Here is a 27,723-nt window from a genome sequence, read left to right on the forward strand (position 1 = left end):
GATGGGAGGGAGGGATGAGGAGAGAATGAGGGAAAAGAAGACTGTACCAAAGGAAATATACTCATTACCTGACTCATTTAATTGTAATCTCTCTGTAATTATCTCTATAATAAAGCAAATTCTTTAAATGTCAAAAAAAGCAGCAGTTTCCTTCTGGACTGAATGTAATCAGTTTTGATAAAAAGACTTATTATTTCAAATGGATCCTTGAAAATGCATAGAAGATTGAATATGATTGCACATGCCTGTAATCCCAGCACTGCAGGTTGAAGCAGAAAAATCAAGAGTTTGAGGCTAGGAAAAGGGAACCCTACTGCATTGTTGGTGGAAGTGTAAACTTGTTCAACCACTTCAGAAAGCAGTATGGAGGTTCCCCAAAAGACTACACATAGTGCTCTCCTATGACCCAGCAATCCCACTTTTGGGCATCTACCCAAACAGTCACAAACAAGGCCATACTAAAGCTACCAGCACAACTATGTTTATCGCAGCATCATTTACCATAGCTAAGATATGGAACCAACCCAGATGCCCCTCAGTAAATGAATGGATCAAGAAAATATGTGTGTGTGTGTGTGTGTGTGTGTGAATTCTACGCCTCCATCAGAAGGAATGACACTACCTACCTTATTTGTTAGGAAACAGAAAGACTTGGAAAAAAATTATATTAAGTGAAGTAAGCCAGATCCAAAGAAACATGGATCCCTTATTTACAATAACTAGTATACATGTAGGATAATCTTACCAGACAAGCAGAAAAGTTCAAAATATAAGATGATGCTAAGCAAAATGAACCCCAAGTAGGGACACAAGAAGTTGTACCTTTGTTGCTGCTGTTATTTTGTTTTGTAGGTCATGGGGCTTGGGTGCTGTCCCTGAGCTCTTCAACTCACAGCCAGCCCTCTAATGATTGAGCCACAATGCCACTTCCGGTTTTCTAGTAGTTTACTGGAGATAAGAGTCTCTCAAACTTTCCTGCTGGGGCTGGCTTTGAACCACAATTCTCAGATCTCAGCCTCCTGAGTAGCTAGGATTATAGGCATGACCCACCAGCACTCGGCTTGTTGTTGTTGTTTTTAACGTACTTAAAACGTACTATGTGATTTTGTTTGCTTCTTTTGTATGTTCTTTTCCTATGGTATAACCCCTGTTTTCACTGTATTAGATTCCTATGCCCTGGATCTTGTACATACATCTTCCTAATTTGGGGACGGGAAGGGAAATAAAATGCTGAAACAAGGATACAGGTTGACCCATTGTAACAATGAGATGTACAACTTACTATATTGAAAACAAACTTTACAACTTGGGGGGGGGGGCAGCAGGGACAGAGGAGTTGGAGAGGGAAGCGATGGTAGGGAAAAAACAAAGGAGGGGGTAACAATGCTCGATAGGAAATGTACTCATTACCTTCCTCATGTACCTGTAACCCCTCTGTACATTTTCTGTAAAATAAATTATATATATATATATATATATATATATATATATATTTATATAAAGAATTTGAGGCTATGGGCTGGGATTGTGTAAGAGTGCGTGCCTAGCATGGATTAAGCCCAGGGTACGATTGCTCAGTAGCACATAAACATAAAAAAATGATAGTGTTGCTGTGGCTCAAGTGAGCAAAAGAAACTCAGGGACAGTGCCCAGACCCTGGGTTCAAGCCCCAGGATGGCAAAAATAAAAATAAAGAATTTAAGGCTGGGGGTGGGAAGGTAGTTCAGTGATAGAACATTTGCCTTGCATGCATGAGGTCCTGGGTTCGATTCCTCAGCACCACATGAACAGAAAAAGTGGCACTGTGGTTCAAGTGCTACAGTGCTAGCCTTGGCTGAAGAGCTCAGCGACAGCACCCACAACCCAAGACCTACCAAAAAAAAAAAATAGAATTTGAGACTAGCTTGGGTAACAGGATGGGACTTGGTTCCAAAAAATACTCATTCTAAGAATGAACAAATGCAAGTATGGAACTCAGTAGACACTATGTAGAAAATGAACTATGCAACTTGTAGGCAGGGATGGGAAAGGCAAAGTGAAGGGATGATATTGTCCAAAAAGAAGTGTACTCATTACCTGACTTTATGAAATGGTAATACACAATCTGTACATCTGAATAATAACAGATTATATTTTAAAAATTTCCTCCAGAGGCTGGATGGTAGCTCAGTGGTAGAGCACTTGCCTTGTATGCATGAGGCCCTGGGTTCAATTCCTCAGTACCACATAAACAGAAAAGGCCAGAAGTGGCACTGTGGCTTAAGTGGTAAAGTGCTAGCCTTGAACAAAAGAAGCTCAGCAACAGTGCCCAGGCCCAGAGTTCAAGCTCCAGGACTGACAAAAAAAAAAAAATCTACTGAGATCTTTTTCATCTCAGTAAGATTGGCCAGCATTGAACACACAAAGAATAACAAATGCTGGTAAGAATGCAGGGGGGTAAGTGGAACACTATTACACTGTTGGTGGGAAAGTAAACTAGTACAACCACTCTGGAAGAAGGCAGTTTGGAGATTTCTCAAAGAACTAAACATGTCCTACCTACTTAGGATGCTGAGATCTGAGGATCAAGGTTCAAAGCCAACTCAGGCGGAAAGTTGGTGAAACTCTTCTTTCCAATAAACTATTCAGAAAAGGCTGGAAGTAGTGCTATGGTTCAAGTGGTAGAGCACTAGCCCTGAGCACAGAGAAGATCAAGGACAGAGAGCCCAGACCTTGAGTTCAAGCCCCAGTACCAGCAAAAAGAAAAAAAGAAAAAACATACTCACTGGACACAGTGTTGAAAATTAACTATACAAGTTATAGGTGGGAATGGGAGGGAAAAATTGGGAGAGAGTAAGGGAAGGGAAAGGGTTACATTGTCAAAGGAAATGTACTCTTTAGGGCTGGGAATGTAGTTGAGTGGTAAATTGCTTGCCTAGCATGCATGAAGCCCTGGATAAACAGAAAAAAACAGAAGTGGTGCTATGACTCACATGGTTTAGTGCTAGCCTTGAAGCACAGAGAGGCTCAGAGACAGCCCAGGCCCTCAGTTTTCTTGGGTCCAGTCATGGGGCCTGAACTCTGGGCCTGTGCGCTGTCCCTCAGCTCTTCCGCTCAAGGATAGTGCTCTACCACTTGAGCCACAGCGCCACTTCCGGCTTTTTTCTTTTTGCTTATGTGGTGCAGAGGAATCAAACCCAGGGCCTCAGGCATGCAAGGCAAGCGCTCTACCACTGAGCCACCTTCCCAGCCCCTAGGCCCTCAGTTTTCAAGCCCCAGGACTGGCAAAAAAAAAAAAAGTGCTATACGAAGGGGTTACAGTTATGTAAGTCAAATAAAGAGTACAATTCTTTCTTTCTTTTCTTTTAACAGTCTTGGGGCACTGTTCCTGAGCTTCTTTTGTTCAAGGACAGCACTCTACCTCTTGAGCCACAGCGCCACTTCCACGTTTTTCTGTTTATGTGGTACTGAGGAATCAAACCCAGGGTTTCATGCATGCTAGGCAAGCACTCTACACTAAGCCACGTTCCCAGCCCTGTATATCATCTTTATAATAAAAATTAAATTTTTTAAAAAACTCAACAGGGCTGGGAAGGTGGCTCAGTGGTAGAGCGCTTGCCTTGCATGCCTGAGGCCCTGGGTTCGATTCCTCTGCACCACATAAGCAAAAAAAAAAAAGCCGGAAGTGGGGCTGTGGCTCAAGTGGTAGAGCGCTAGCCTTGAGCTGAAGAGCTGAGGGACAGCGCCCAGGCCCAGAGTTCAGGCCCCACAACCGGACCCCCCCCCCCAAAAAAAAACTAAACATAGAACTACCCTATGATCCAGCAATACAAATCTTGGAAATCTACCCCAAATATTGCATGTCAGGATACAGTAAAAGCATATGCTCTATTCACAATAGCCAATTTTTGGAAACAGCCCAGATGCCATAACAATGAATGAGCAGTACAAATATACAATGACTTTTACTCATCCACTAGAAAGAATATTCCTTTTTTTTTTTTTTCCAGACCTGGAACTTGAACTTAGGGCCTGGGCTCTGTACCTGAGCCTCTCTGAGCTCAATGCTAGAGCTCTACCACTTGAGCCACAGCACTGCTTCCAGTTTTTTCTAAGTAGTTTATTGGCAGTAACGGCTTTCCTTGCCCAGGCTAGTTTTGAACCATGATCCTCAGATCTCAGTCTCCTGAGTAGGCAGGATTACAGGTGTGAGCCACCGGTGCCTAGCTAGAAAGAATATTCTTGTCATTTGCAGGGAAATGGATAGACCTAGAATAAAATACTAGATGAAATAAGTCAGGCTCAGACAGAAAAATGGTGCATAATTTTTCTCTTAAGTGGTAGCTAGATCTAAAATACAAATACAAGGCTCTGTAACTACGTGAATAGACTAAAGGGTGGTATACTTGAGGAGTTCAAAGGCATAACTCCACTGAACAAACAATACAGTTTATCAAAATGAATTCCAGGAAGTTCAAATGTGTTTTGGTGGGGAGGGCAATGAGAAGGGGATTATACAAATGGAGGGAAGAAAGGTAAGCTAATACAGAGCTAATGCAATATTCAATGTATATTATACAAAAAATGAACTACATAACTTGAGGATAGAGCAGAGGGGAAAGGAGGGGAAGAAAGGGGTAACAGTGATCAAGAAGTATTGTATTTATAACCTGTCACTTGTAAATGTTTTTTTTTTGTTTTTGTTTTTTGTTTTTTTCGTTTTTTGCGGGGGTCCGGTCATGGGGCCTGAACTCTGGGCCCGGGCACTGTCCCTCAGCTCTTCAGCTCAAGGCTAGCGCTCTACCACTTGAGCCACAGCGCCACTTCCGGCTTTTTTCTTTTTGCTTATGTGGTGCTGAGGAATCGAACCCAGGGCCTCATGCATGCAAGGCAAGCGCTCTACCACTGAGCCACCTTCCCAGCCCCTGGCACTTGTAATTGTTAACCTCATTGTAGTACAGTTACTTAATTATATTTTTCAAATGGCCAGAAAGCAAAACAGAAATGATAAATGAAAAAAAAATTTTTTTAATGGACAGAGGTAGGTGAGGGGTTGCCTACCTATAAACCAAGCACTTAGAAGACTGAAACAGGAAAATTAAAGAAATCAAACCAAGCCACAAATTAAACACAAAGAAAAATATGGACAAGTGTACTTCTGAAGCAACTGCCATGATGCAAAACATGTTAGTGCATACTATGTTTTTTTTCTTTTTGGTCCTGGGGCTTGAACTTTAGGCCTGGGCACTGTCCCTGAGCTCCTTTTGCTCAAGGCTAGAACTCTACCACTTGCGCCACAGCACCACTTCCCACTTTTTTGTGATTAATTGGAGATGAGTCTCACAGACTTTCCTGCCTGGGCTGGCTTCAAACCATGATCTTCAAATCTCAGGCATTCTGAGTATCTAGGACTATATGCATGAGCCACCACTGGTGCATACTATTAAGTTACAAGAGTCTTACAACGTTTCTGCTAGGACTTCAGTGCATACACACAAACATAAATACATCCATGTATACAGATGTGTATGTATAAATGTGTCAGCTGTCTATACTATGTCACTCATCTATATATATATATATATATATATATATATATATATATATATATATATATGCAAATGTCACTCATCTATTTATACTGCATATTATCTTTATTAGTCACCAAAGTGACCAATAAAGCCTATAAAATTAGACATATAAACTCAGCAAATTTAATTCCCACACAGATTTCAACCTTAATTTACCATAAAATTGCACTTAGAGGAAAAAGTAGAGCCAAGTATAGAAGATAAGTAAAAAAAAGAACAGAGTCAAGTACAGAAGACAAGCAAAGGCAAATGTCTTAAAAAAAAAATCATACTTCATTTATTTTCTTTAAATGGCTTGTTTATTCTTTATTTTGTTAATTTATTTAGCTAATATTATTATTTGTTCTAACAGAAGTACTGACTCAAGACTAGAGGCATGGTTCAAGTAGTAGAGCACCTGCCTAGCAAATACAAGTTCAAAGCTAGCACCTTTTGTTTTGTTGTTGTTATTGTTGTTTTTTATCAGTCATGGGCCTGAACTCTGGGCCTGGGTGCTGTTCCTCAGCTCAGCTCTTCAGCTCGAGGCTAGCGCTCTACCACTTGATCCACAGCACCACTTCAGAGCTAGCACCTTAAGTTCGTGTTCAAGTTAACCTTAAGTCAAGTTTAAGTTCCTAGTACCTTAAAAGACCGAAATCTTAAAATACACAAGGACATGATAAATTATACAGGATTCTAGACATTCACATGCAGTGAGACTAAAGGAGGATACTCTTAGGAGAAGAGCACAAAGGTGCAATGCCTATGTGCATCTGATCATATAAAATAATATTTATCTATATGAACTCCAGGAAATGGAAACAAGAAGCTTTATCTTTGTTGCTGGTTTTGTTTTCTTTTTATCTTTGTTCATTTATGTCTTTAGGAGAGTAAGAGGAGGAACTGCAACAGTAGTACTCACCAGACACTGTTAAAAATGAACTATACAACTTGTGGGTAGGGACAGGAGGGAAAAACTAACAGGGAGAGAGTGAAGGAAACCGTTACATTGTCCACAAAGAAATGCACTCTTTACCTGACTTCTGTAACTGTAACCCCTCTGTTTTTAAAACAAAAAGAGAGACTTGAAAACAAAAAGAGACAGACTAAGATCTGAGAATTGTGGTTTGAAACCAGCTCTGGCATGAAAGTCCTTGATATTCTATCCTCTAGTAAACTAACAACCCCTTACCAAGCCTCCCCACACCCCACCCCGGAAAAACAGAAGTATAGCTGTGGCTCAACTGGTAGAGTGCTACCCTTGAGAAAAAAAAAAAAAAAACTTAGGGACCCACACTTGTAATCCTAGCTACTCAGGAGGCTGAGATTTGAAGATCATGGTTCAAAGCCAATCCAAGCAGAAAAGTACCCATGAGACTCTTATCTCCAATTAACTACTCAAAAACTAGAAGTAGAGTTGTAGCCCAAAAGGGTAGAGTGCTAGCCTTGAGCAAAAAAAGCTCAGGAACAACATCCCAGCCTATAACCGCCAAAAACAAACAAAAAAGCAGCTCAGGGACAGCACTCAGATCCTGAGTTCAAGCCCAAAAACTGATACAGACGCATACACACACACACACACACACACACACACACACACACACACACACACACACACACACACACACACACACACACACACACACACACACACACACACACACACACACACACACACACACACTTCAGATCAAAAAGGGGGAAAAAGTGCTGGCTCAATGTCTGGCAATTATACATCTAAGCACAAATATATTACATTTATGTTTTATTTGCAACTTCAGCAAAAACCATGACAATATAAACGTAAATGAACAAGAAAATAAAACCACCCTAAACCCTCTTGCATATAGCAGTTCATGTTTAATACTTAGTACCAAAAATATAGACTATACCAGGCACCTGTGCAGCTCATGCCTGTAATCTTAGCTACTCAGCTGGCTGAGATCTGAGGATTATGGTTCAAATCCAGTCTGAGCAGGAAACTTATGAGACTCTTATCCCCAGTTAAGTACCAGAAAACTAGAATTGGCGCTATGGCAAGTAGATCACTAGCCTTTATCAAAAGAAGTTCAGGGACAGACCTTGAATTCAAGCCCTAAGCCACACCTACACTTATGGCCCCCCCCCCCCCACACACACACAGCTTCACCTACCTGAGAAAGGTCAATGAAATGATTGGCTTCTGCCATCACCTTCACTCTAAAGTTTGTACCATCATCTGGGCTCAGGGCATAACAAAATACCTGAAAGGTAGTATAAAATATACTTATTAATCTTGGTTCCAATAGTTCCAAAGACTCTTAGTTTAACACCTAAGGAATCAGTAAAGCCACTGCCGTAGGTTATTTTTGTATTTGAGACATGGTTTTGCCAGCCCAAGTAGGCCTGGAACTCACTATGTAGCTCAGGCTGGCCTCAAGCTTGCAATCCACCTGCTTTAGACTCCCCAGTGCAGGGATTATAGGCATGAACCACCATGCTCAGCATTTGTTCAAAAAATAATGATTCTAGAGAAACATTAGTCTTACCTCAAATTTATCCGGATTGTGCATGCCTGGAATAGACTGCATGAGGTGAGAAGTAGGATGATTCCCAAAGTCAGAACTCACATATCCTACACGTAATCGACCATCACTGAGCTTCAAGTCTTTTGGATGCTCATATGGTGGTTTATGAAGGACGTTAATCTACCAACAGAAACCATGCTCATTTGTAAAGCATATATGTATATTTACATCTAAGAAAACAAATATAGCAGACATTCTATACCTACTGAATGTAAAGTCTAAGAAAACATCATTTAGCAAGTTTAATACAACCTTGGTTCATGTAATATGCTTATTACATCACCTGTTCCTAAGACCTATCAAATAGCCTGAGAAAATCTAAAACTTGTAGTAATGAAGTATGGTGAACAGAGAACAAAAAAACCCTGTTCAGGGAGGCACTTTGTTTTTAAATTACATGTTGGGCTAGGAATGTGATTTAGAGGTACAGTGCTTGCCTAGCAGGCATGAAGTCCTGGATTCAACTCCTCAGTACCACATGAATAGAAAAGGCCAAAAGTGGTGCTATCACTAGCCTTGAGCAAAAGAAGCTCAGGGACAGTGTCAAGCCCTGAGTTCAAGCTCCAGGACTGGCAAAAAATATATATAGCCCTAAGCCAGTGGCTCAGGCTTGTTATCCTAGCTATTCAGAAGGCTGAGTTCAAAGTCAGTCTGGACAGGAAAATCTGTGAGACTCTTATCTGCAATAAACTACCTGAAAACCAGAAGTAACACTGTGGCTCAAATAGTAGAGTGCTAGCCTTGAGCTGAAGAGCTCAGGGACACCACCCAGGCCCAGAGTTCAAGCCTCATGACCAACAAAAAAAGTACACACACCACACATCCACACCCACACACACACCCACACTCTCTCTCTCTCTCTCTCTCTCTTTTCTGGAGCAAATTCCAAATTCTAATGATCAAGCACTATTCTTATTCTCGAAGAGGAAAATACCACATAATTAAACATCATAATGGGGCTGGGAAGGTGGCTCAGTGGTAGAGCGCTTGTCTTGCATGCATGAGGCCCTGGGTTTGATTCCTCAGCACCACATAAGCAAAAAGAAAAAAGCCAGAAGTGGCGCTGTGGCTCAAATGGTAGAGCGCTAGCCTTGAGCTGAAGAGCTGAGGGACAGCACCCAGGCCCAGAGTTCAGGCCCCATGACCGGACCCCCCCCAAAAAATCATAGTTTTCAATATAAAGGAAAGTAACATAGATGTGTTAATGTTCTAAGTTAAGGATTCCATCCTTCCAGGTGAAGGAGGTTACACTCAGGACACAAGAGAAGGTAGCTGACAAAGTCTCATTTCTCAGCCTGGGTGTATTCATCTTATTCCTTCAACCATCCATTACATCTGCAGTTTCCTCAATCTGTTTTTAGTTTACAAAGATTAAAAAAAAAAAATCACACCTTATCCAAGCAGAGGTTTCCATGCCTCTCAGCAATAGCCTTCCTGAAGCCATGAGAAAGAGGATACAGCATACTATGATGAGGGTGCACAGAAGGCAACCTATTCTTTTCTAACTGGTCAGCCACAATACTGACCAATTTCTTCATTCGCTCATCATAGTCTGTCCAATCACAGACAATCTAGATAGAAGCAAAAAGAAGTTATTATGCTGAAAATCCTATTCAAGCATTTAATATTTTATTATCTCCAGTTAGGTGTGGATTATTATGGTCCTAATAATTAACAGTGATTACAATACTGAAATACAATTACTGGCCTGTTATTATTTACCTGTAAGCAATGAGCCAAGTTACAATAAGCATCAGGAAAATCAGGCTTAAGTTTCAGAGCCGTACGATAAGAAGCTATTGCTTCTGGAATATTCCCTGAATCCTAGAAATAAATAAAATGGAACAGTAAGACGTTTCTAAAATTAAACATTCAGTGTTAAGATGAACATACGATAGTAAACAGAAGTACCTTGTGTATGGAAGCCAAATTGCTGTGGGCATCTGCAAATGCAGGGTTAATCTGTATGGCACGTGTATAACACTGCAGAGCTCCCTGAACATCCTGCATCTCCTTCAGAGTATTTCCCATGTTAGAGTAAGCATCAGCAAAGGTAGGGCTGATTCTGAAGGAGAGGACAAAGGTTTTACTTATCTAGTACTAAAACCTCTAATCTCGAGAATATTAACTTGTTCTATTAGTATTAAATGCCATTTTAGAAACTAGGAATGTGGTTACACAGTGGTAGACTGAATGACTAACATGTGAAGCACTGGATTTGATCCCCAGAACTGGGAAAAAAGAAAAGTCATTTTAGCATTTGCTAAATACCAAACATTGGTAAATTAAATACTAGAAAAGAAAAAAATAAATAATAAGGCTGTGAGTTTCTTACCGAATAGCTTCCTTATAATGCATCAGAGCTTCCTGCAGTTTGCCCTGCTGTTGTAGGACACTTGCTAAATTTGAATGGGCAGCGGCAAACTCTGGAAAAACCTATAAGTGAGCAGTATTAAGTTAAAAAAAGCTGGGCACCAGTGGCTATTGCCTATAATCCTAGCTACTCAGGAGATTTGAGATCTGAGGATCCCAGTTCAAAGCCAGTCCAGGCAGGAAAGTCCGTGAGCACTTGAAGTGGTGCTATGGCTCAAGTGGTAGAGTGCTACCCTTGAGCTGAAGAGCTCAAGGACAGCACCCAGGCCCAGAGTTCAAGTCCCACAACTGACAAAAAAAAAATACTTGCTAAACCAACAGTAGTAACTTCCCATAACCCTAAGAACACTGTTCAAGTAATTTATGGCCCTATACTTCTCCATATTTTCTCTATTCATTCTTCAAGGGCAAGAACTCAAATTCTACCTCTTCTATTTGTATCATTTCTTGTTTCAAACATGAGGTAGACCTCTTCCTCTTGTTTACGCTGACCACTCCAGCACCACCAAAACCCCTCTATATTCCAAACTCCTACCATTCCTACTAACCACCTTAAAGCCATTAGACACTGACATTCTTTACTTATTGATAACTTCTCTTGATCTATAGCTTACTGGTCAATTTCTCTGGACAGATCTTATCTATGTGTAAGTAATAAACTCAATATAGATAAGGATTTCCTTAAGATCTTACATTTCCTCAAGATCTTACATTAATATCTTCAAGACATAATTACTAGGCTGGAAATGTGGCTTAGTGGTAGCACTTGTTTAGCATGCATGGAGCTCTGGGTTTGATTCCTCAGTACCACATAAACAGAAAAAGCCGGAAGTGGTGCTGAGGCTCAAGTGGTAGAGTGCTGGCCCTGAGCAAAAGAAGCTCAGGAACAGTACTAAGGTCATGAGTTCAAGCCCCAGAACCAGCAAAAAAATAAAATAAAATAAATTTTAAAAAAAGGACACAATTACTGGCTCCATGATTACTTCAATGAACTCTTTCAAATGACTCAACCACTGTCTATTTTTACAAAAGAGTTGGATGAACCTGGGCAATGGTGGCTCACACCTGTAATCCTAACTATTCAGGAGGCTGAGACTGAGGATCATGGTTCAAAGCCAGCCTGGGTAAAAAAGTCGGTGGTGTTATTATCCCCGATTTTCCACCAAAAAAGCCAAGTGAAGCTGTGGCTCAAATGCCCAGGAATAGTACCCAGGCCCAGAACTCAATCCCCAAGAGTGGCACATACTCACATACACATACAAAAAAAGAAGTGGATGACACAGTACACTTTACTTTCCCTTGACTACCATATAACCTTAACCCCCAACCACACCACCCTCAACATACTTCTAGTGCTTTCCGATACAAGCGAACTGCCTCTTCAATGTTTCCCTGTTCTCGTTTGATGTTGGCTAAGTTGTTCAGAGAGTCTGCATGAGTAGGACACAGACGGAGAGCTGTATTATAACAGTCTTCTGCTTCAGCAACCTGGAAAATAAAATATAAAATATAACTACTTAAAAAACTATACAGAAGGTTCACAGGTTACCCATGATGCTGTTGCAAAAATTTTAGTAACTAAGTCTAATGGCTAGTAATACTCTAGAAGATGTATATGTATATCTTTGGTACTCCCATCAACCAAAACTCCAAGCAAACTACATAGCCATTTCAGTACTTAACATGTACAGACAGACAGACTTTCTTAATCCCACCAAGCAGCAAAGAAGTAACAACAGAAGGAATAAAAGTCCTTACACTGCCTTTCTCTTTAAGAGCATTGGCTAGGTTGCAGTAAGCATCAGGGAAATGTGGTTGCAGTTCAATGGCTCGCCTGTACGTGTCTATTGCCAGATCTATTAGGCCTTGCTCATAGTATACACAAGCAAGGTTGCCGTGCACCACTGCATGATTTGGACTCAAACTTAGGGCACGAAGGTAAGCTGCAACAGCTCTGTGAATAAAGAAAGGTACACATTAATTTTAATATAATTCATGCTAGCTATACTATACTGAAATGTATCAACTAATTAAAACCTATTACAATTAATTTCTTCTTTATTATACTTAACCTCAAGCCAAATATCACCTTTATAAAATGTACTTTTCACACAGAGGTTGACTAATCCCTTAAGAGATTTTCTTCTGACAAAATATTAAAAATCCAGATTTACTTAGCTTACTGAATGAGATAAAATTAAAAATAATAATAATCATGGCCAGGTGCTAGTGGTTTACACCTGTAATCCTAGCCCAGGCAGAAAAGTCCATGAAACTATTAACTACCAAAATATCCAGAAGGGGAACTGTGGTTCAGGTGATGAGTGTTAGTCCTGAGCAAGAAAAGCTCAGGGACAGTGCCCGAGTCCTGAGTTCAAGCCTAAGGACCCTCACACGCACACATACACACATACACATACACACACACACACACACACGCACGCACGCACGCACGCACGCACGCACGCACGCACGCACGCAATAATCACTTCAACAGTTTTACAATAATGGAAATGCCAACTCTCAGAGAAAGGATAAGGGCTTTCAGGAAAGACAAGGAAAAATCAGGCAACAATGCCTATACACAAAAGGTACACAGCAGACATACTCAGATACACTCAGAGGAGGAAAATGTTTGAAAAGAAAAGATTTCAATCTGTTACTAACATAATTTCAGTTCAAACTCCCAATATAACAATGACAAGAAATTTTAGCAAAGACACATCGATTATCTCACCTGTCAAAAATGCGTGCTTCTTTCAAGACATTTCCCAAGTTTATATAAGCATCCAGAAAATTTGGGTCAAGAGTAACAGCCTAAAAATTTTATTTAGAATTATGTTAGGATTTTGCCAAATTAACTTCTCATTCACAGTCTTAAAGTCATTTTAGACTTTCAAATACATTTTCTAGAATAATTCTCATTTAATTTCTGAACCCTATCATATTTTATTTTGTTTATGTGCCTATACTGGGGCTTAAACTCAGGAATTACACTCAAACTTAACAAGACTGGTGCTCTACCACTTCCCCTTTTTTACTGGTTAATTAGTGGTAACAGTTTCATGGACCTTCATGCCTACGCTGAATTTGAACTCTGATCTTGAGATGTTAAGATTCTGAGTTGCTAGGATTACAGGCATGTGGTTCCTATCACTATCTATAAACCTCAATTTTATCGATATAACTTCTCAGAATAGGAGTATAGTTCAGTGATAGCTGTCTTGTCTAGCATACTAGAGGACCTGGGTTCCATACCCAGCACTGCATAAACAAGCAAACAAATCTTTCCATGTCTCCTATATTTTTATAAGCAAAAATGGTTCCTTAAGAAAAAATTGAACAGCAGTGGTGCTGTGGCTCAAGGTGGATGAGTGCTACCCTTGAGCACAAAAAGCTCAAAGACAGTACCCAGGCCATGAGTTCAAGCACCACAACTGACAAAAACAAAGTTAAAATTCAAGTTTGTCTGAGAGAAAGACAGCAAGGAAAGGGGTGACACTGTCCAAAAAGAAATATAATCATTACTTGACTTATGTAAGTATAACTCCTTTGTACACTACCTTAAAATAACAGTAAAACTAATCTTTTAATTCAAGTTTTGTTCTAACTTTACTGAGAATAGTGCAATCACTGGCATGTTTCATTCAATTAGCAAATCTTAACTCTTCTAAAGAACAATAGGAGACTAAGTATGGTAGTTCACACCTGTAATCCCAGCTACTTGAAGAGTGGAGGTAAGAGAATCCTGAATCCTGAGTTAAAGGCCAGATTGGGCCACATAGCAAGGCCATGTCTTTTAAAAAAATCAGATGGACAGTGAGAAATTTAATCCTGATGTGTACAAGATGTTCATTTGGCAGGGCACCAGTGGCTCACACTTGTAATCCTAGCTACTCCAGGAGGCTAAGATCTGAGGATCACGGTTCAAAGCCAGCCCCAGCAGGAAACTCCATGAGACTCTTATCTCTAATAAACCACTAGAAAACTGGGACTAGTCCTGTGGCTCAAGCGGTAGAGCACTCGGGTAGAGCACAGGGAAAGTGCCCAGGCCCAGTATTCAAGCCACACAACTGATTTAAAAAAAAAAAAAAAAAAAAAGATGTTCATTTGGACTCTAAGAAATACTTGGGTTGGTCATTATTTACTAAAGAAATGCAATATTTCCTTTTAGTTTGGCTTGTTAGGAATACAATGACATATTTGTTGCACATCTTATTTTTGCAACATTTAAGGAATCTTAAAATAAATTAGAAAGCTTAACAAATAAAACAGGGGTTGGGGGGCTGGGAAGGTGGCTCAGTGGTAGAGCGCTTGCCTTGCATGCATGAGGACCTGGGTTCGATTCCTCAGCACCCCATAAGCAAAAAGGAAAAAGCCAGAAGTGGCGCTGTGGCTCAAGTGGTAGAGCACTAGCCTTGAGCGGAAGAGCTGAGGGACAGCGCCCAGGCCCAGAGTTCAGGCCCCACGACTGGACCCAAAAAAAAAAAAAAAAAAAAAAACGGGTTGGGGGTTGGTAGAGTGCCAGCCAATGAGCAAAGTATCAGTAACTGAGTTCAAGTCCTGGTCTAACAACAAAAAAGGGTATTTTTCTTTTTAACCACTTTTTTAAATGAGTGGCAAAGCGCTTGCCTAACAAGAGCAACATCCTGGGTTCAATCCTCAGTACCAAAAAAGACAAGGAAAAAAAAAAAAAAGACAAGAAAAATACAGTTAAAATGAGTTGCATACTTATCTTCCAAATTTAAACATTTAGTAACTGTGTGTGTGTGAGGGGGGGGGGGAGAGGGGGGGAGGGGAGAGGGGAGAGGGAGAAGAGAGAAAATGTGTGTATGAGAGACAGAGAGAGATAGAATGTGTGTGTGTGTGTGTGTGTGTGTGTGTGTGTGTGTGTGTGTGTGTGTGTGTGTGTGTGTGTGTGTGTGTGTGTGTGTGTGTGTGTGTGTGTGTGTGTGTGTGTGTGTGTGTGTGTGTGTGTGTGTGTGTGTGTGTGTGTGTGTGTGTGTGTGTGTGTGTGTGTGTGTGTGTGTGTGTGTGTGTGTACTGGGGCTTTAACTCAGCCTGGCCACTGTCCCTGGGTTTTTTCACTCAAGGCCAGCACACTAACACTTTGAGCCACAGCTCCACTCCCTTAACATTCTTGTTCAAGGCTGGCACTCTACCACTTGAGCCATAGCTCCCCTTCCAGCTTTTTACTGGTTAACGGGAAATAAGAGACTCAGATTAGCCAGGCGCTGGTGGCTCATACATATAATTCTAACTACTCAGGAGGCTGATATCTGAGGATAATAGTTCAAACCAACCCAAGCAAGAAAGGCCAAGAGATTCTTATCACCAATAAACTACTCAAAGAGCTAGAAATGGAGCTGTGGTTCAAGTGGTAAAGCACTAGCCTTGAGCACAAAAGCTCAGGGACAAGTGGCGCTGTAGCTCAAGTGGTAGAGCGCTCGCCTAGAGTTGAAGAGCTGAGGGACAACGCCCAGGCTCAGAGTTCAAGCCCCATGACCGACAAAAAAAAAAAAGCTCAGGGACAGTGCTCAGGTCCTGAGTTTGGGCCCAGGATCAGCATGCACATACATGAATGTGTGCACACACACATCAACACACACAAAGTCTCAAATTTCCCTGATCTTATCTTTTGAGTAGCCAGGATTACAAGCATCAGCCACCAGCACCAGGCTCATTTAATAACTTTTCACATATTTCAGTCATTCCTATTATCTCAAGACCTATCTTCAAACTTTGAGGGACTCTCTGCAAATTGCATACTAAGTCCTTCTAACACAACTCAAGTAATACTTCCAAGGTTCCTTCCTAGCTGGGTACAGTGGCACAAACCTTGTAGTACTAGCACTTGGTAAGATGAAGACTAGAGAAATGCTTCAGCCCAGAAGCTAGAGATCAGCTTAGGCCAACAGCAATACCCCATCTCAAAATATCTTTGGTATAATAAAGCATTCTAGAGAAATTTTGTACATCTCTTATCCCAACCTGAATCAGCCTTTTAATCAAGCAGCTCAGCTTTTCTAAGATTAATCTGCCCATTTAAAAAGGCATTTTTAGCTGGGTACCTGTGGCTTATGCCTATAATCCTAGCTACTCAGGAGACTAAGATTTGAGGACTGCAGTTCAAAACCAGCCCAGGCAGAAAAGTCTATGAGACTCGTCTGCAGTTAACCACCAGAAAATCAGAAGTGGCACTCTGGCTCAAAATGGCAGAGAGCTAGTGATGAGTAAAAAGGCTCAGGGACAGGGATGGGTGACAATGTTGTCAGACACCTTGTACTCATGTACTGTTTTGTAGAATGGGAACTTCTTTGTACAACTACTTAAAGATAATAATAATAATAAAATGTAAAAAAAAAAAAAAAAAAGCTCTGGGACAGTGTCCAAGCTGAATTTAAGCCCCAAAACTGGAACTCCCCTCCCCAGCAAAAAAAGACAATTATTTAACTACATTCTCAATGTAAAATTGGAAACTATTATACACTATGTAGCAAATGCTCCAATACTACCAGAGAAACAAAGACATTATGTGGCTAGATATGTAAAGGATGATTATTTTAGTCTGGTCAGAGCACCAGTTATTAATGACTAACCTTTTCAAAGTGATGGATTGCAAGCCAAATCTCCCCTTGTGCATTGAAAACACAGCCAAGATTACTCCAGGCTACTGCAAAGTTCGGTTGTGTCTCAATTGCTTTCAAATAACATGCCTTTGGAGGGGTTAATGAAAGAAGATGGGAGGGGAAGGAGGTAAAGGGAAAGGGGAAAATTTGTAAAAGGGGGAAAAAAAAAGATTGGGGAGGGGAAGAAGGTGATATCATTATTCCTTCTCTGACCAGCCAAAAGTGACCCTGCAGCATAGGCTCGCCTGCGCCAAAACTAATGCGCTGCCACAGCTGGCTGCTCCTGCGCCTGCGCCACCAGAACCCAAGTGCAAACCATCATGTTCAGTTCTGCCAACCAATGACCAACCCTTTCATTGGGTCTTGTCTGGGAGGTCAGCTGCTGAAAAACTATGGCTGGACTTCTTACCTCAACACCGAGGGGATCTGATAATGCTTTCAAGTAATTCTTGAGGGCAACAATTCAGGCTAAGTATTGCTACCTCCACTGTTTCACAAAGCATGTTCTAGAAGGTGTAGAAAGTATCACTAGCAGGGGAGGGAGGATTTTCATAAACAAATAAATTAGGAATACAGGTTTCTTTACTACAGGACTCCCCTAAGCCTTTTAATAACACTAAAGGGTACTCTAAAAACTTAGTTGACCATGAAACTCCTCTCTCACTGAGCACTGTAAAAAACGCTATGAAACACATCTGGGGAAATGTCTCACTAACATCAAAACTATACTGAGTCAGATTCCGGTGTCTTCAGAGGACTAAAGCTGAAACCTCACATGACAGGACTGCACCTAGGTTGAGGTCCCTGTAATGCAAGCGCAAACATCGCTTGCGCCACCTAACAGCATCGCTCTGCGCAATCGCTGCGAACTGCTGCGCTACATAGAACACCCCTAGACGCAGCAAACGGCCAACCAGATCCATTAATCTACTAGACAGGCCCACATAGAGAATATTTGCTTAATGAGATTAGTTGGACTCAAGGTATGTTAAAACCCAATTTTATCCAAAAAGGCTACAGAATAGGACTGAGGGAGCCAGTCAATCAGATTACTCATCTAGTCAACCGTTCACAGGGGCTCATTCGCACGCAACGCGCATTAACGCTGCGCAGCCTTTGCGCTACTGCAGGGTCACAGCGCATCATCAGAAGAGCAGAATGCTGCAATCCAAACAAAGAAGAAAAAAAGGAAAAAAAATGAACAACAAGAAGAGTTAGAAGCTTTTACTAGTAAATTATCTCTAATAATTTTTAATATCTTAATTAACTTTTACTTATCTTTGATAGAATTGTGGCTATAGTATAAAACATTCGTTTATATAACTTGCTTGTAAATAAAATTATTTTAAGCTGTTTCTGAAGCCACAAGACAGAAGATTCAGGCATGGAGGCAAATTGTTTTGCTGTGGCAGTTACAAACCCGTTACCATATCTCTCATCATGTGACTTTTCGGTGCGTTCCTTGCTGGAAGAGGAGGAGGAGGTTGTGTGTCTGCCCTAGATCCAGGCCTCGAGCTCCCTTCAGCGAGGCACCTTACGCATGGAATAGGAGGTTTCACCCACCTGAAACCTTCTAAATACAATATCAATGGTGAAAAACCAAAAACAAGAGAGAAAATAAAAACAAGATCATTAGTAAAAGTTCAACAAAGCAATTGAAATTCTTTGGATGTCTATTACATATGGGAATGAGGACAGTCTCAAGTCTGTAACATGGGAAACATGCAGAAGGGAGAGGGTTAATCAGGGCTATTGCATACAGCAGGGATTTTTTTTTTTTGCTGGAAGAAAGGCTCTTTGTTTTCTATAAAGACAACTTAATTTTGTTTCCATCTACTAGGAATATGCTGGCTTGAAATTTCAAATGCACTGATTACAAAAGAAATACATTGCATTTCACTCGAGAATAGTTTCTTGTGTACTAAGTTCTCACAAAAAAAAAAAAAACAAAAAAAAAACAATAACATTTTTCAAACTAGGTGTCTCCAGAGCTCTGAAATAAAGAAGTCAGCAACCTAAGGCAGGCGCAATGTCTCAGCCTAAACCGATCTCTAAAGCTGCAGTGAAGTGCAATTCATGTTAGCTGTCCGCTTGGTGGGGTGACAATTAATAGGAGCTTATTAAATATTTGTTCTATAAATTACCAATTAGATTTATCAGCTAAGACTGAAATCAATTACAATTCATTAGCTGGAAACCTACAGAAGGTTAATCCAAAGTGTCAGCAGAATTTATGAGCTATGCACTTAAAACTAGTGCCTTTTAACATTAGAGAGTACTAAAAAGCCTTCTCCCTCCCTGTATGAATGAAGCAAACAGACAGCTACGCTGCGCATACACTCCACGCATTAGCATGCGCGTGGGGCTCAGAGCAACAGGTGGGAGTTTCAGAAGCATTCTGGTTTCTCCCCACTCCTCACCCCTGCAGCGCGGTTGCGTAAGGTGGCTTGTAACAAGACAATTGCATTTGTAAATTTAATTGTAAATTATTCCAAAAGCTTTAATTAACCCAACCTGGTATTCAAATTAATTATTTGGAAACACAGAATGCTAAAAGCCACCTTTCCACTTTGGCAAGTTTTCTTTCGATCAGTCCATTTCCCAAACAAACCAGCTTTGTCCTTCTCACTTTTTTTTTAAGGAGGTGGGGTAGGGAGGAATAAAAGAAGGAAGTGAGGAAGAAAGGAAGGTAAACAACTAGGATTGGAAAAGAAGAAAAAGAAAACTTGGGGAAGGAGTAGGGACAAGAAGGGCAGGATATTCCAATTAATAACTTGCAATAATTTTAATAGCCTTTCTTCCACTGTCAAAAAGGGTAAGGAAGATGAAGGGAGTAAGGTTAAATAAGAAATTTTAAATGCCAGTATTACAGGGTAACATTTGGATGAAATTCTTCTCCACTTACAAGCCACAAAGGACTTAGAAGAGCAGCATTTTCAATGGCACCTGCATCATATAGGAGTCTTGAGCCAAATCACAGGCGCTCTGCTTGTCACCAGCAGGCAAGCCTCAGATTTGAAGGAATGTTATTTATTCCCACATAAGATCATGACGGAGCCCAGTGTTACAAAGATGATCTAGCTCAGCAGAAAGGCTCCACAATGTTCAGGTTCTTGCTTTACCCCCAGATTTAGAACAGATATGCCAAAGCCTGGTCCTGCTCTAGTCTGAGGTGAGTCATGTCGACAGTTTTCCTCAGTTTCATAGGACTGTTTTGTGAAGATAGCGCAATGAAGAGTTGAAGACTTGGCAGAAAGTACAGGTTTTCATAATACTGATGTTTAAATGTGTTCTATCAAACACCTACCTTGGCTTCTTCCAAGCGACCCAGGGCTTTGAGCAGGTTCCCCAGGTCACTGCGAACACAGTACAAATCCTAGAAAACCAGAGATACTCTGTCATTAATTGTGTTCTGTTTTGTGATCCAAATTTCTTCAAAACACTTCTATGCATCTAGCTCCCTGTTATTTTATTTCCAACTAAAGATTTACAACTTGGGCTGGGAATGTGGCTTAGTGGTAAAGTGTTTGTCTAGCATGCATGAAGCCTTGGGTTCAAATCTCAGTACCACATAAACAGAAAAAGCCACAAGTGGCACTGTGGCTCAAGTGGTAGAGCATTAGCCTTGAACAAATGAAGCTCAATGACCATACCCAGGCCCTGGGACTGGCAAAAAATCTTTAATTCCAAAGCTAAAAGGTTTCAAAAATTCACTTGGAAGCCTGGTGGCTCACGCCTGTAATTCTAGCTACTCAGGAGGCTGAGATCTGAGGATCAAGGTTCAAAGGCAGCCCGGGCAGGAGAATCCATGAGACTCTTATCTCCGATAAACTGCTAGAAAACTGGAAGTGGTGCTGTGGCTCAAGCAGTAGAGCACTCGCTGAAGAGCACAGGGACAGTGCCCAAGCCCAGAGTTCAAGCCCCATGACAGACCAAAAAAAAAAAAAATTCACTTGGAGCCAGGCATTGGTGGCTCAGGCCTGTAATCCTAGCTGCTCAGGAGGCTGAGATCTGAGGATCACAGTTCAAAGCCAGCCTGGGGAGGAAGAGACTCTTATCTCCAATGAACCACCAGAAAATTGGAAATGGGTCTGTGTCTCAAAATGGTAGAATGCTGTGTGCAAAAGAGCTGAGGGACAGTGCCCAGGCCCTGAGTTAAAGCCCCACAACCAAAAAGGAAAATTCACTTGGTTATACCTAACACTTTATAGAACTTATTTCTCTTATTTAGTATGAGGGCCCATCTTTTGTTTTACTCTGTAGTGTTTGTTTTGTTTTGTTTTTGGGTCCGGTCGTGGGGCCTGAACTCTGGGCCTGGGCACTGTCCCTCAGCTCTCCAGCTCAAGGCTAGCGCTCTACCACTTGAGCCACAGCGCCACTTCCGGCTTTTTCCTTTTTGCTTATGTGGTGCTGAGGAATCGAACCCAGGGCCTCAGGCATGCAAGGCAAGCGCTCTACCACTGAGCCACCTTCCCAGCCCCTCTGTAGTGTTTTACCGTAGTGTGTAAGTTGTTTCTCCAGACTCAGCTGGGAGATCTATATATATTATTCCCTAACATGCTCAATTTTGAAATGCATTTGGCCTTACTAGTTTCAGATATAAGACTTTGGGGCCTTTCTAGGGCCTCTCTTCTCTCCAAATGTCAGTTGTTAGGAAAAATGATTGCATATTTATTCAACTGTTTTATTCACGGTTTTGATGACTCACTCCTGAATCAAGGACCAGAAATTTTCCATAGCGGGTGGGGGGGAAGGGGGAACAGTACTTCACTTAGCAAGTGATTACCTATCAACAAAGCTACCCTTTGACACGCAGGCTTATTTAGAAACCTTGACTTCATTACATGCCTAGGCAGAAGGATTACCATCCAACTACAGCCTCAATCCTGACACCTGCCACTAGATTATTCATTAGTATTAAGTGCCATCTGAGTTGAGTGGGTGAATAATGAAAAGCAGTTGACTCTGCTTTTTATTAGCAGTTCAATTGTGTTGCTAGTCATCTGACTCACCAGTATTCGTCAGTATGAAATGTTCAGCAGATCAGTGCACTTCAATTTCTATTTGTTTCAGTTTGCCTTTCTCAGACTCTAGCAAGCAACACGCAGAGATAATAGCAATATGGAGCACACTTATTATCCTAAACCCTTCCATGAGTGAACGAGCCTTAAATTAAGTCCTGAAGTGAAATCTTGTCGTGTGCAAGCAAATTATCATATATATTATTCTCTCCACGATCATATTATGATAAACTACTTTTTGTGATTGTATCACCTATCAGAAACACCAAAAAGTCTGCCAAAAAGTAGAGGCTGCTACAGAATGAACAAAACCTGCCGGGTGCTGGTAGCTGGTGCCTGTAATCCTAGCTACTCAGAAGGCTGAGATCTGAGGATCGCGGTTCAAAGCCAGCCCGGGCAGGAGAGACCGTGAGACTCCTATCTCCAATAAAACCACCAGAAAACCAGAAGTGGCACTGTAGCTCAAGTGGTAGAGCACTCGCCTTGAGCTGAAGAGCTGAGGGACAGCGTCCAGGCCCAGAGTTCAAGCCCCACGACCGACAAAAAAAAAAAAAAAAAATGAACAAAACCTAGGGCTGACCAAACTGGACCACCTTCAAGAGCTACCTGACAATACTGTGACTTAAGCAATGACTGGTATTTTAGGAGTGTGTACGGTTGTCTATAATGGCCTTAAGAACAGACCATTTCTTCTCCTCGCCCACCCCCCACCGTCATGGGGCTCGAACTCTAAGCCTCGACGCTATCCCTGAGCTCTTCAGCTCAAGGCTAGCGCTCAGCCACTTGAGCCACAGTGCCACTTCTGGCTTTTTCTGTTTATGTGGGCCTCATGCATGCAAGAAAAGCACTGTACCACTGAGCCACCTTCCCAACCCCCAATAAAATTCTTACAACATCAGAGGTCTCCATCTTATTACAGACTAATTATCTTATAACCTTAGTCTAAGCATCTTTGAACCTTATTAATACTCCCAGAAATAACAAACATATATTTTATATGTTCTCCTGTATACATTTTGTATGTTCTCAAACTAAGGGCAGTTAGCTCTTTGTTTTGGCAGATTACAAGTGAATAATCCAATCTGTTCGTAACAAGCTACTACTTACCACTTAATTGTGATTATACATCTTTGAACTGTTATCAACTCCTTTATTTTCTCTGAGCCATAACTATCAAAAGTCTCAAAATAATTCTCCAACAATGACACTAATGACTACTCACTTTAGCCAACTGCTACATAATTTGACCTTCTCGTTTCTATAAACTCTTAGATGGATGCCATCCAAGTCCTAACAGTGTATCTATCTATACATATTTAATTGTATCATCTAGAGCCATTACAGCATACTAAATCAAGTTAACACAATATCCACAGTTAAAAATAGATTTCCGCCAGGCGCCGGTGGCACACGCCTATAATCCTAGCTACTCAGGAGACCTCATGAGATCTGAGAATCAGGGTTCCAAGCCCGCCCAGGCAGGAACATCCCGCCCAGGCAGGAACATCCATGACTCATCTCCAATTAACCACCGGAAAACCGGAAGTGGTGCTGTGACTGAAGAGGTAGAGTGCTTGCCTTGAGCTGAAGAGCTGAAGGACAGCACCCAGGACCAGAGTTGAAGCTCCATGACCGACAAAAATAAATAGATAGATTTTCAAGAGTACTATAATATAATCAATAAGACACTTTTAGGAAAAGGTAAAATGTCATATTAAATGTAACAGTGAAATCTAACTCTTCTAAATAGACTTTTTTTTTTTTTTGGTCGGTCGTGGGACTTGAACTCTGGGCCTGAGCACTGTCCCTGCATGAAATCTAACTCTTTTAGTTGGGGAACCAAACCTATATGAATACCCACACATACAAGTGAATACCTAATGTCTAGAAAATATAAAGATGAGCCGGGCGCTGGTGGCTCACGCCTGTAATCCTAGCTACTCAGGAGGCTGAGATCTGAGGATCGCGGTTCAAAGCCAGCCCAGGCAGGAGAGACTGTGAGACTCCTATCTCCAATAAACCACCACAAAACCGGAAGTGGCGCTATAGCTCAAGTGGTAGAGCGCTCACCATGAGCTGAAGAGCTGAGGGACAGCGCCCAGGCCCAGAGTTCAAGCCCCACGACCGACAAAAAAAAAAAAAAAGAAAATATAAAGATGCTACCATTCTTGCCAGAAGTGCAAAATCCAAGGCATTGAATTGTTTCATCTGTCAAATCCAATAATATCTGCCAAGAGAATCATATTCCCATATCCTGGCCCATTTTATGTATCTCAAGTAATACCCTTCATGAAACTTTTATTCAACTCAATAATAATCTGAAACTATAATGAAAATAAGTCGAATTTTTATCATCAAATGCCTTATAATCTATATGAAAAGACAAGGCACACATACTGAATGCCCACAGCAGTGAAGAATTTAAGAAAAGTAGATGAGCTCAAAAGAGAAGTTTAAGCTGGGCCTCAAAAGATGAAGAGGTTTAACAGACAAAAGAAAAGAGCTATGTCACCAAGAAGAAGTAGTATGAATCATGGTAAGGCATTAGATGTTCCTGTATAAGTACCCCCACCTAGAGAGCAACTGCTGCCCCCACCTCCTGACCCCTAACATCTCTCTATATATACACATCAAGTAAAATCAGGTCAGTAAAAACCTACAGTACTTTTCAATTGCCTCTCAAATTAAATTCAAACGCCTCAGCCTCTATTCTTTTGAAATCTTCCAATTGACTCTGCTCTGCTACACTCACTTCTTGTTACTACTTGACTCACCACTTCAGCCAAGGAAGTCTACTTGCTATTTACCTTCCTACAGAATGCTTACGTTATAAGCACCCACTCAAAAGAATCTTCTGATTAATACTCTCCAACAATAATCATCCAAGGCATGGAACTTACATCGTTTTTTCCTTTGTGGGTCAGATCTGTCTCATAAGGAAACCTACAACTTTTTCCCTCAAGAACGTATCTCCCCAATTTCTAACCAAGCACTGTACAACAATAAGCACTCAAGTATTTAAACATGACATTTGTAAGGCAGAACAGAGAGGAATAGAAATATCTAATTTTCTATAGTTCAGCTATATAAGTGAGGCTTGAAATAAATAATATGACAATAATATATGATAGTTAGGATACCAATAGCTGAGTGCTAGTAGCCACCATCAAAGCAGAAACAATCAATGTCAACCACCCAATAAATACAGAAACAGAGCAGCTAGGAGCACTCAGGGTTATAGCCATTATACAAATTATGGAGTTTATGAATAATTCATAAAAAAAGATTGCTAGGTATGAGCAATTCTAGTAAGCTATCATGCAAAAAACCCACCAGATGCAATAATACCTTTAAATTTGATAAGCAACGGTTTTAGCAAAATTTTCTAACCATCTACCACTACAAAAAGTGATGATTAATATCAAAATATGAAACAGATCTGTATTTTAAATAATTTCTATAATCAAGTTAAAGAGTAACTTCTAGGGCTGGGAAGGTGGCTCAGTGGTAGAGTGCTTGCCTTGCATGCATGAGGCCCTGGGTTCGATTCCCCAGCACCACATAAGCAAAAAGGAAAAAAGCCGGAAGTGGTGCTATGGCTCAAGCGGTAGAGTGCTCGCCCTGAGCTGAAGAGCTGAGGGACAGCGCCCAGGCCCAGAGTTCAGGCCCACAACCGGACCCAAAAAAAAAAAGAGTAACTTCTAAATAGACATTATAATATTTAAATTTTTCACTTTGAAAAAACCAAAAGAATTTGAGTATTAGACTATTTTTCATAGAATGCCAAATACATCTATGAATCAGACCCATAATGTAGTAATGATGCTTTTTTTTTTTTTTTTGGTAGGTTGTGAACTTCTTTTGCTAGCACTCTACCACTTGAGTCACAGCACCACTTCTAGCTTTTTCTGTTCATGTGGTACTGAGGAATTGAACTCAGGGCTTCATGCATGCTAGGCAAGCACTCTACCACTAAGCTACATTCCCAGCCCTACACTTTTGTTACTTTGTTTTCTTTTCGTCTAAGTTGTAGTTGTTCTGGGGAACAAGGGACTTCCAGCTCAAAGACATTGAATTCATATTGTACTAGAGTCTCTAGGAGACAGGAAAATGTAAGACTTGCCCTCACAACTTTATCTGTTTGTTTTTTGTTTTTTTTGCAGGCCATGGGGCCTGAACTCTGGGCTTGGGCGCTGTCCCTCAGCTCTTCAGCTCAAGACTAGCACTCTGCCACTGGAGCCACAGTGCCTCTTCCGGCTTTTTTTGCTTATGTGGGGCTGAGGAATCGAACCCAGGGCCTCATGCGTGCGAGGCAAGCACTCTACCACTGAGCCACCTTCCCAGCCCGCCCTCACAACTTTTTATGTAGTTAGATAAAGGTGTAAACTTAAGAGGTAAGATGTATAAAAGGGGGTTGTAGGAATACAGAACAACTTAATAAATTCCAAAGCAACATTATAAGCATTGTTTTGTAACCACCATGGAAATGGTTAATAATTATTATCAGTAATTATACCTACTTTCTTTTTTTTGTTGGTCATGGGGTTTGAACCCTCAGTTCTTCAGCTCAAGGCTAGCTAGCACTTTATCACTTGAGCCACAGTGCCACTCCTGGTTTTCTGGTGGTTAATTGGAGATGAGTCTCACAGACTTTCCTGCCCAGGCTGGTTTTGAACTGTGATCCTCAAATCTCAGCCTCCTGAGTAGCTAGGATTACAGGTATGAGCTACCAGCACCCGGCTATACCTACTGTTTATGAAAAGTTTTCTGTGCTCCCTGTGCTAAGTGTTTTAAATTACTGGTCTTTCTTAATCCTCACAAAGATGGTAATATTTACAATTTTACCAATTAAAAAACAAACCCTTGAATTCCCTGTTATGTAACTTCCTTTGGATCATGTAACTAGTGATGAAACCTGAGCCTGAACATTTTTAAACCAAATGTTGAAGTAAAAACAAAAGATGTAGAGGGGCTACCCAGAGGGCATCTACCCCTCAAGGTAGTTTGAAAATCATCACCATGCCTGTCCTGTTGGTTCTTTTTTTTGTTTTGTTTTTGTTTTGCCAATCCTGGGGCTTGAACTCAGGGCCTGGGCACTGTCCCTAAACCTCTCTGCTCAAGGTTAGCACTCTACCACTTGAACCACAGGGCTACTTCTGGCTTTTTCTGTTTATGTGGTACTGAGGAATCAAACTCAGGACTTCATGCATGCTAGGCAACCACTCTACCACTAAACCACATTCTAGCCCTCCTATGTATTTTTTCAGTGATACTCAATGTATACAAGTGTATATTTGAGTATGTATTTTTTGTTACTTAACTAGCAACAAAGTCTTCAGCAGTTCTATATGCTGCCACTAGGCCTTGTACTTCATTCCTCTCAAGGCATATCTACCATCATGACCCACAGAAGACATAGATAGTACTAAACTAGTGGGATTACCTTTTGACTGCATTTACCTGCCTTTATGTTCTGTTTCTGTATTTCTTCTAGTGGGTGATGCTTCTTTATTTCCACCTTTTTATGTAGCCGACTTGTTTCATTTCCTATCTGATGCTCCTTATTAATTTATCTCTGATGAGA

General features: G+C 41.0%; 1 protein-coding gene across 4 annotated transcripts in view; it reads right to left on the reverse strand.

Annotated features, from left to right (window-relative positions):
• Positions 1-27,723, reverse strand: part of Ogt (O-linked N-acetylglucosamine (GlcNAc) transferase) — a 53,667-nt gene that overhangs the window by 19,448 nt on the left and 6,496 nt on the right. For all 4 annotated transcript variants that reach the window (XM_042694851.1, XM_042694850.1, XM_042694853.1 and 1 more), the window contains exons 4-14: positions 20,426-20,494; positions 17,089-17,205; positions 13,227-13,306; positions 12,248-12,443; positions 11,837-11,977; positions 10,452-10,552; positions 10,028-10,181; positions 9,839-9,940; positions 9,508-9,687; positions 8,078-8,236; positions 7,703-7,792 (exon numbers count right to left, since the gene is read on the reverse strand). In XM_042694851.1, coding sequence (XP_042550785.1) covers positions 7,703-7,792; positions 8,078-8,236; positions 9,508-9,687; positions 9,839-9,940; positions 10,028-10,181; positions 10,452-10,552; positions 11,837-11,977; positions 12,248-12,443; positions 13,227-13,306; positions 17,089-17,205; positions 20,426-20,494 — 1,389 coding nt within the window. The remainder of the gene's footprint in view (positions 1-7,702; positions 7,793-8,077; positions 8,237-9,507; positions 9,688-9,838; positions 9,941-10,027; positions 10,182-10,451; positions 10,553-11,836; positions 11,978-12,247; positions 12,444-13,226; positions 13,307-17,088; positions 17,206-20,425; positions 20,495-27,723) is intronic.

This window comes from Dipodomys spectabilis, unplaced genomic scaffold (genome assembly GCF_019054845.1).
Source record: "Dipodomys spectabilis isolate Male_0828 unplaced genomic scaffold, ASM1905484v1 ptg000176l, whole genome shotgun sequence".
Taxonomy (NCBI): domain Eukaryota; kingdom Metazoa; phylum Chordata; class Mammalia; order Rodentia; family Heteromyidae; genus Dipodomys; species Dipodomys spectabilis.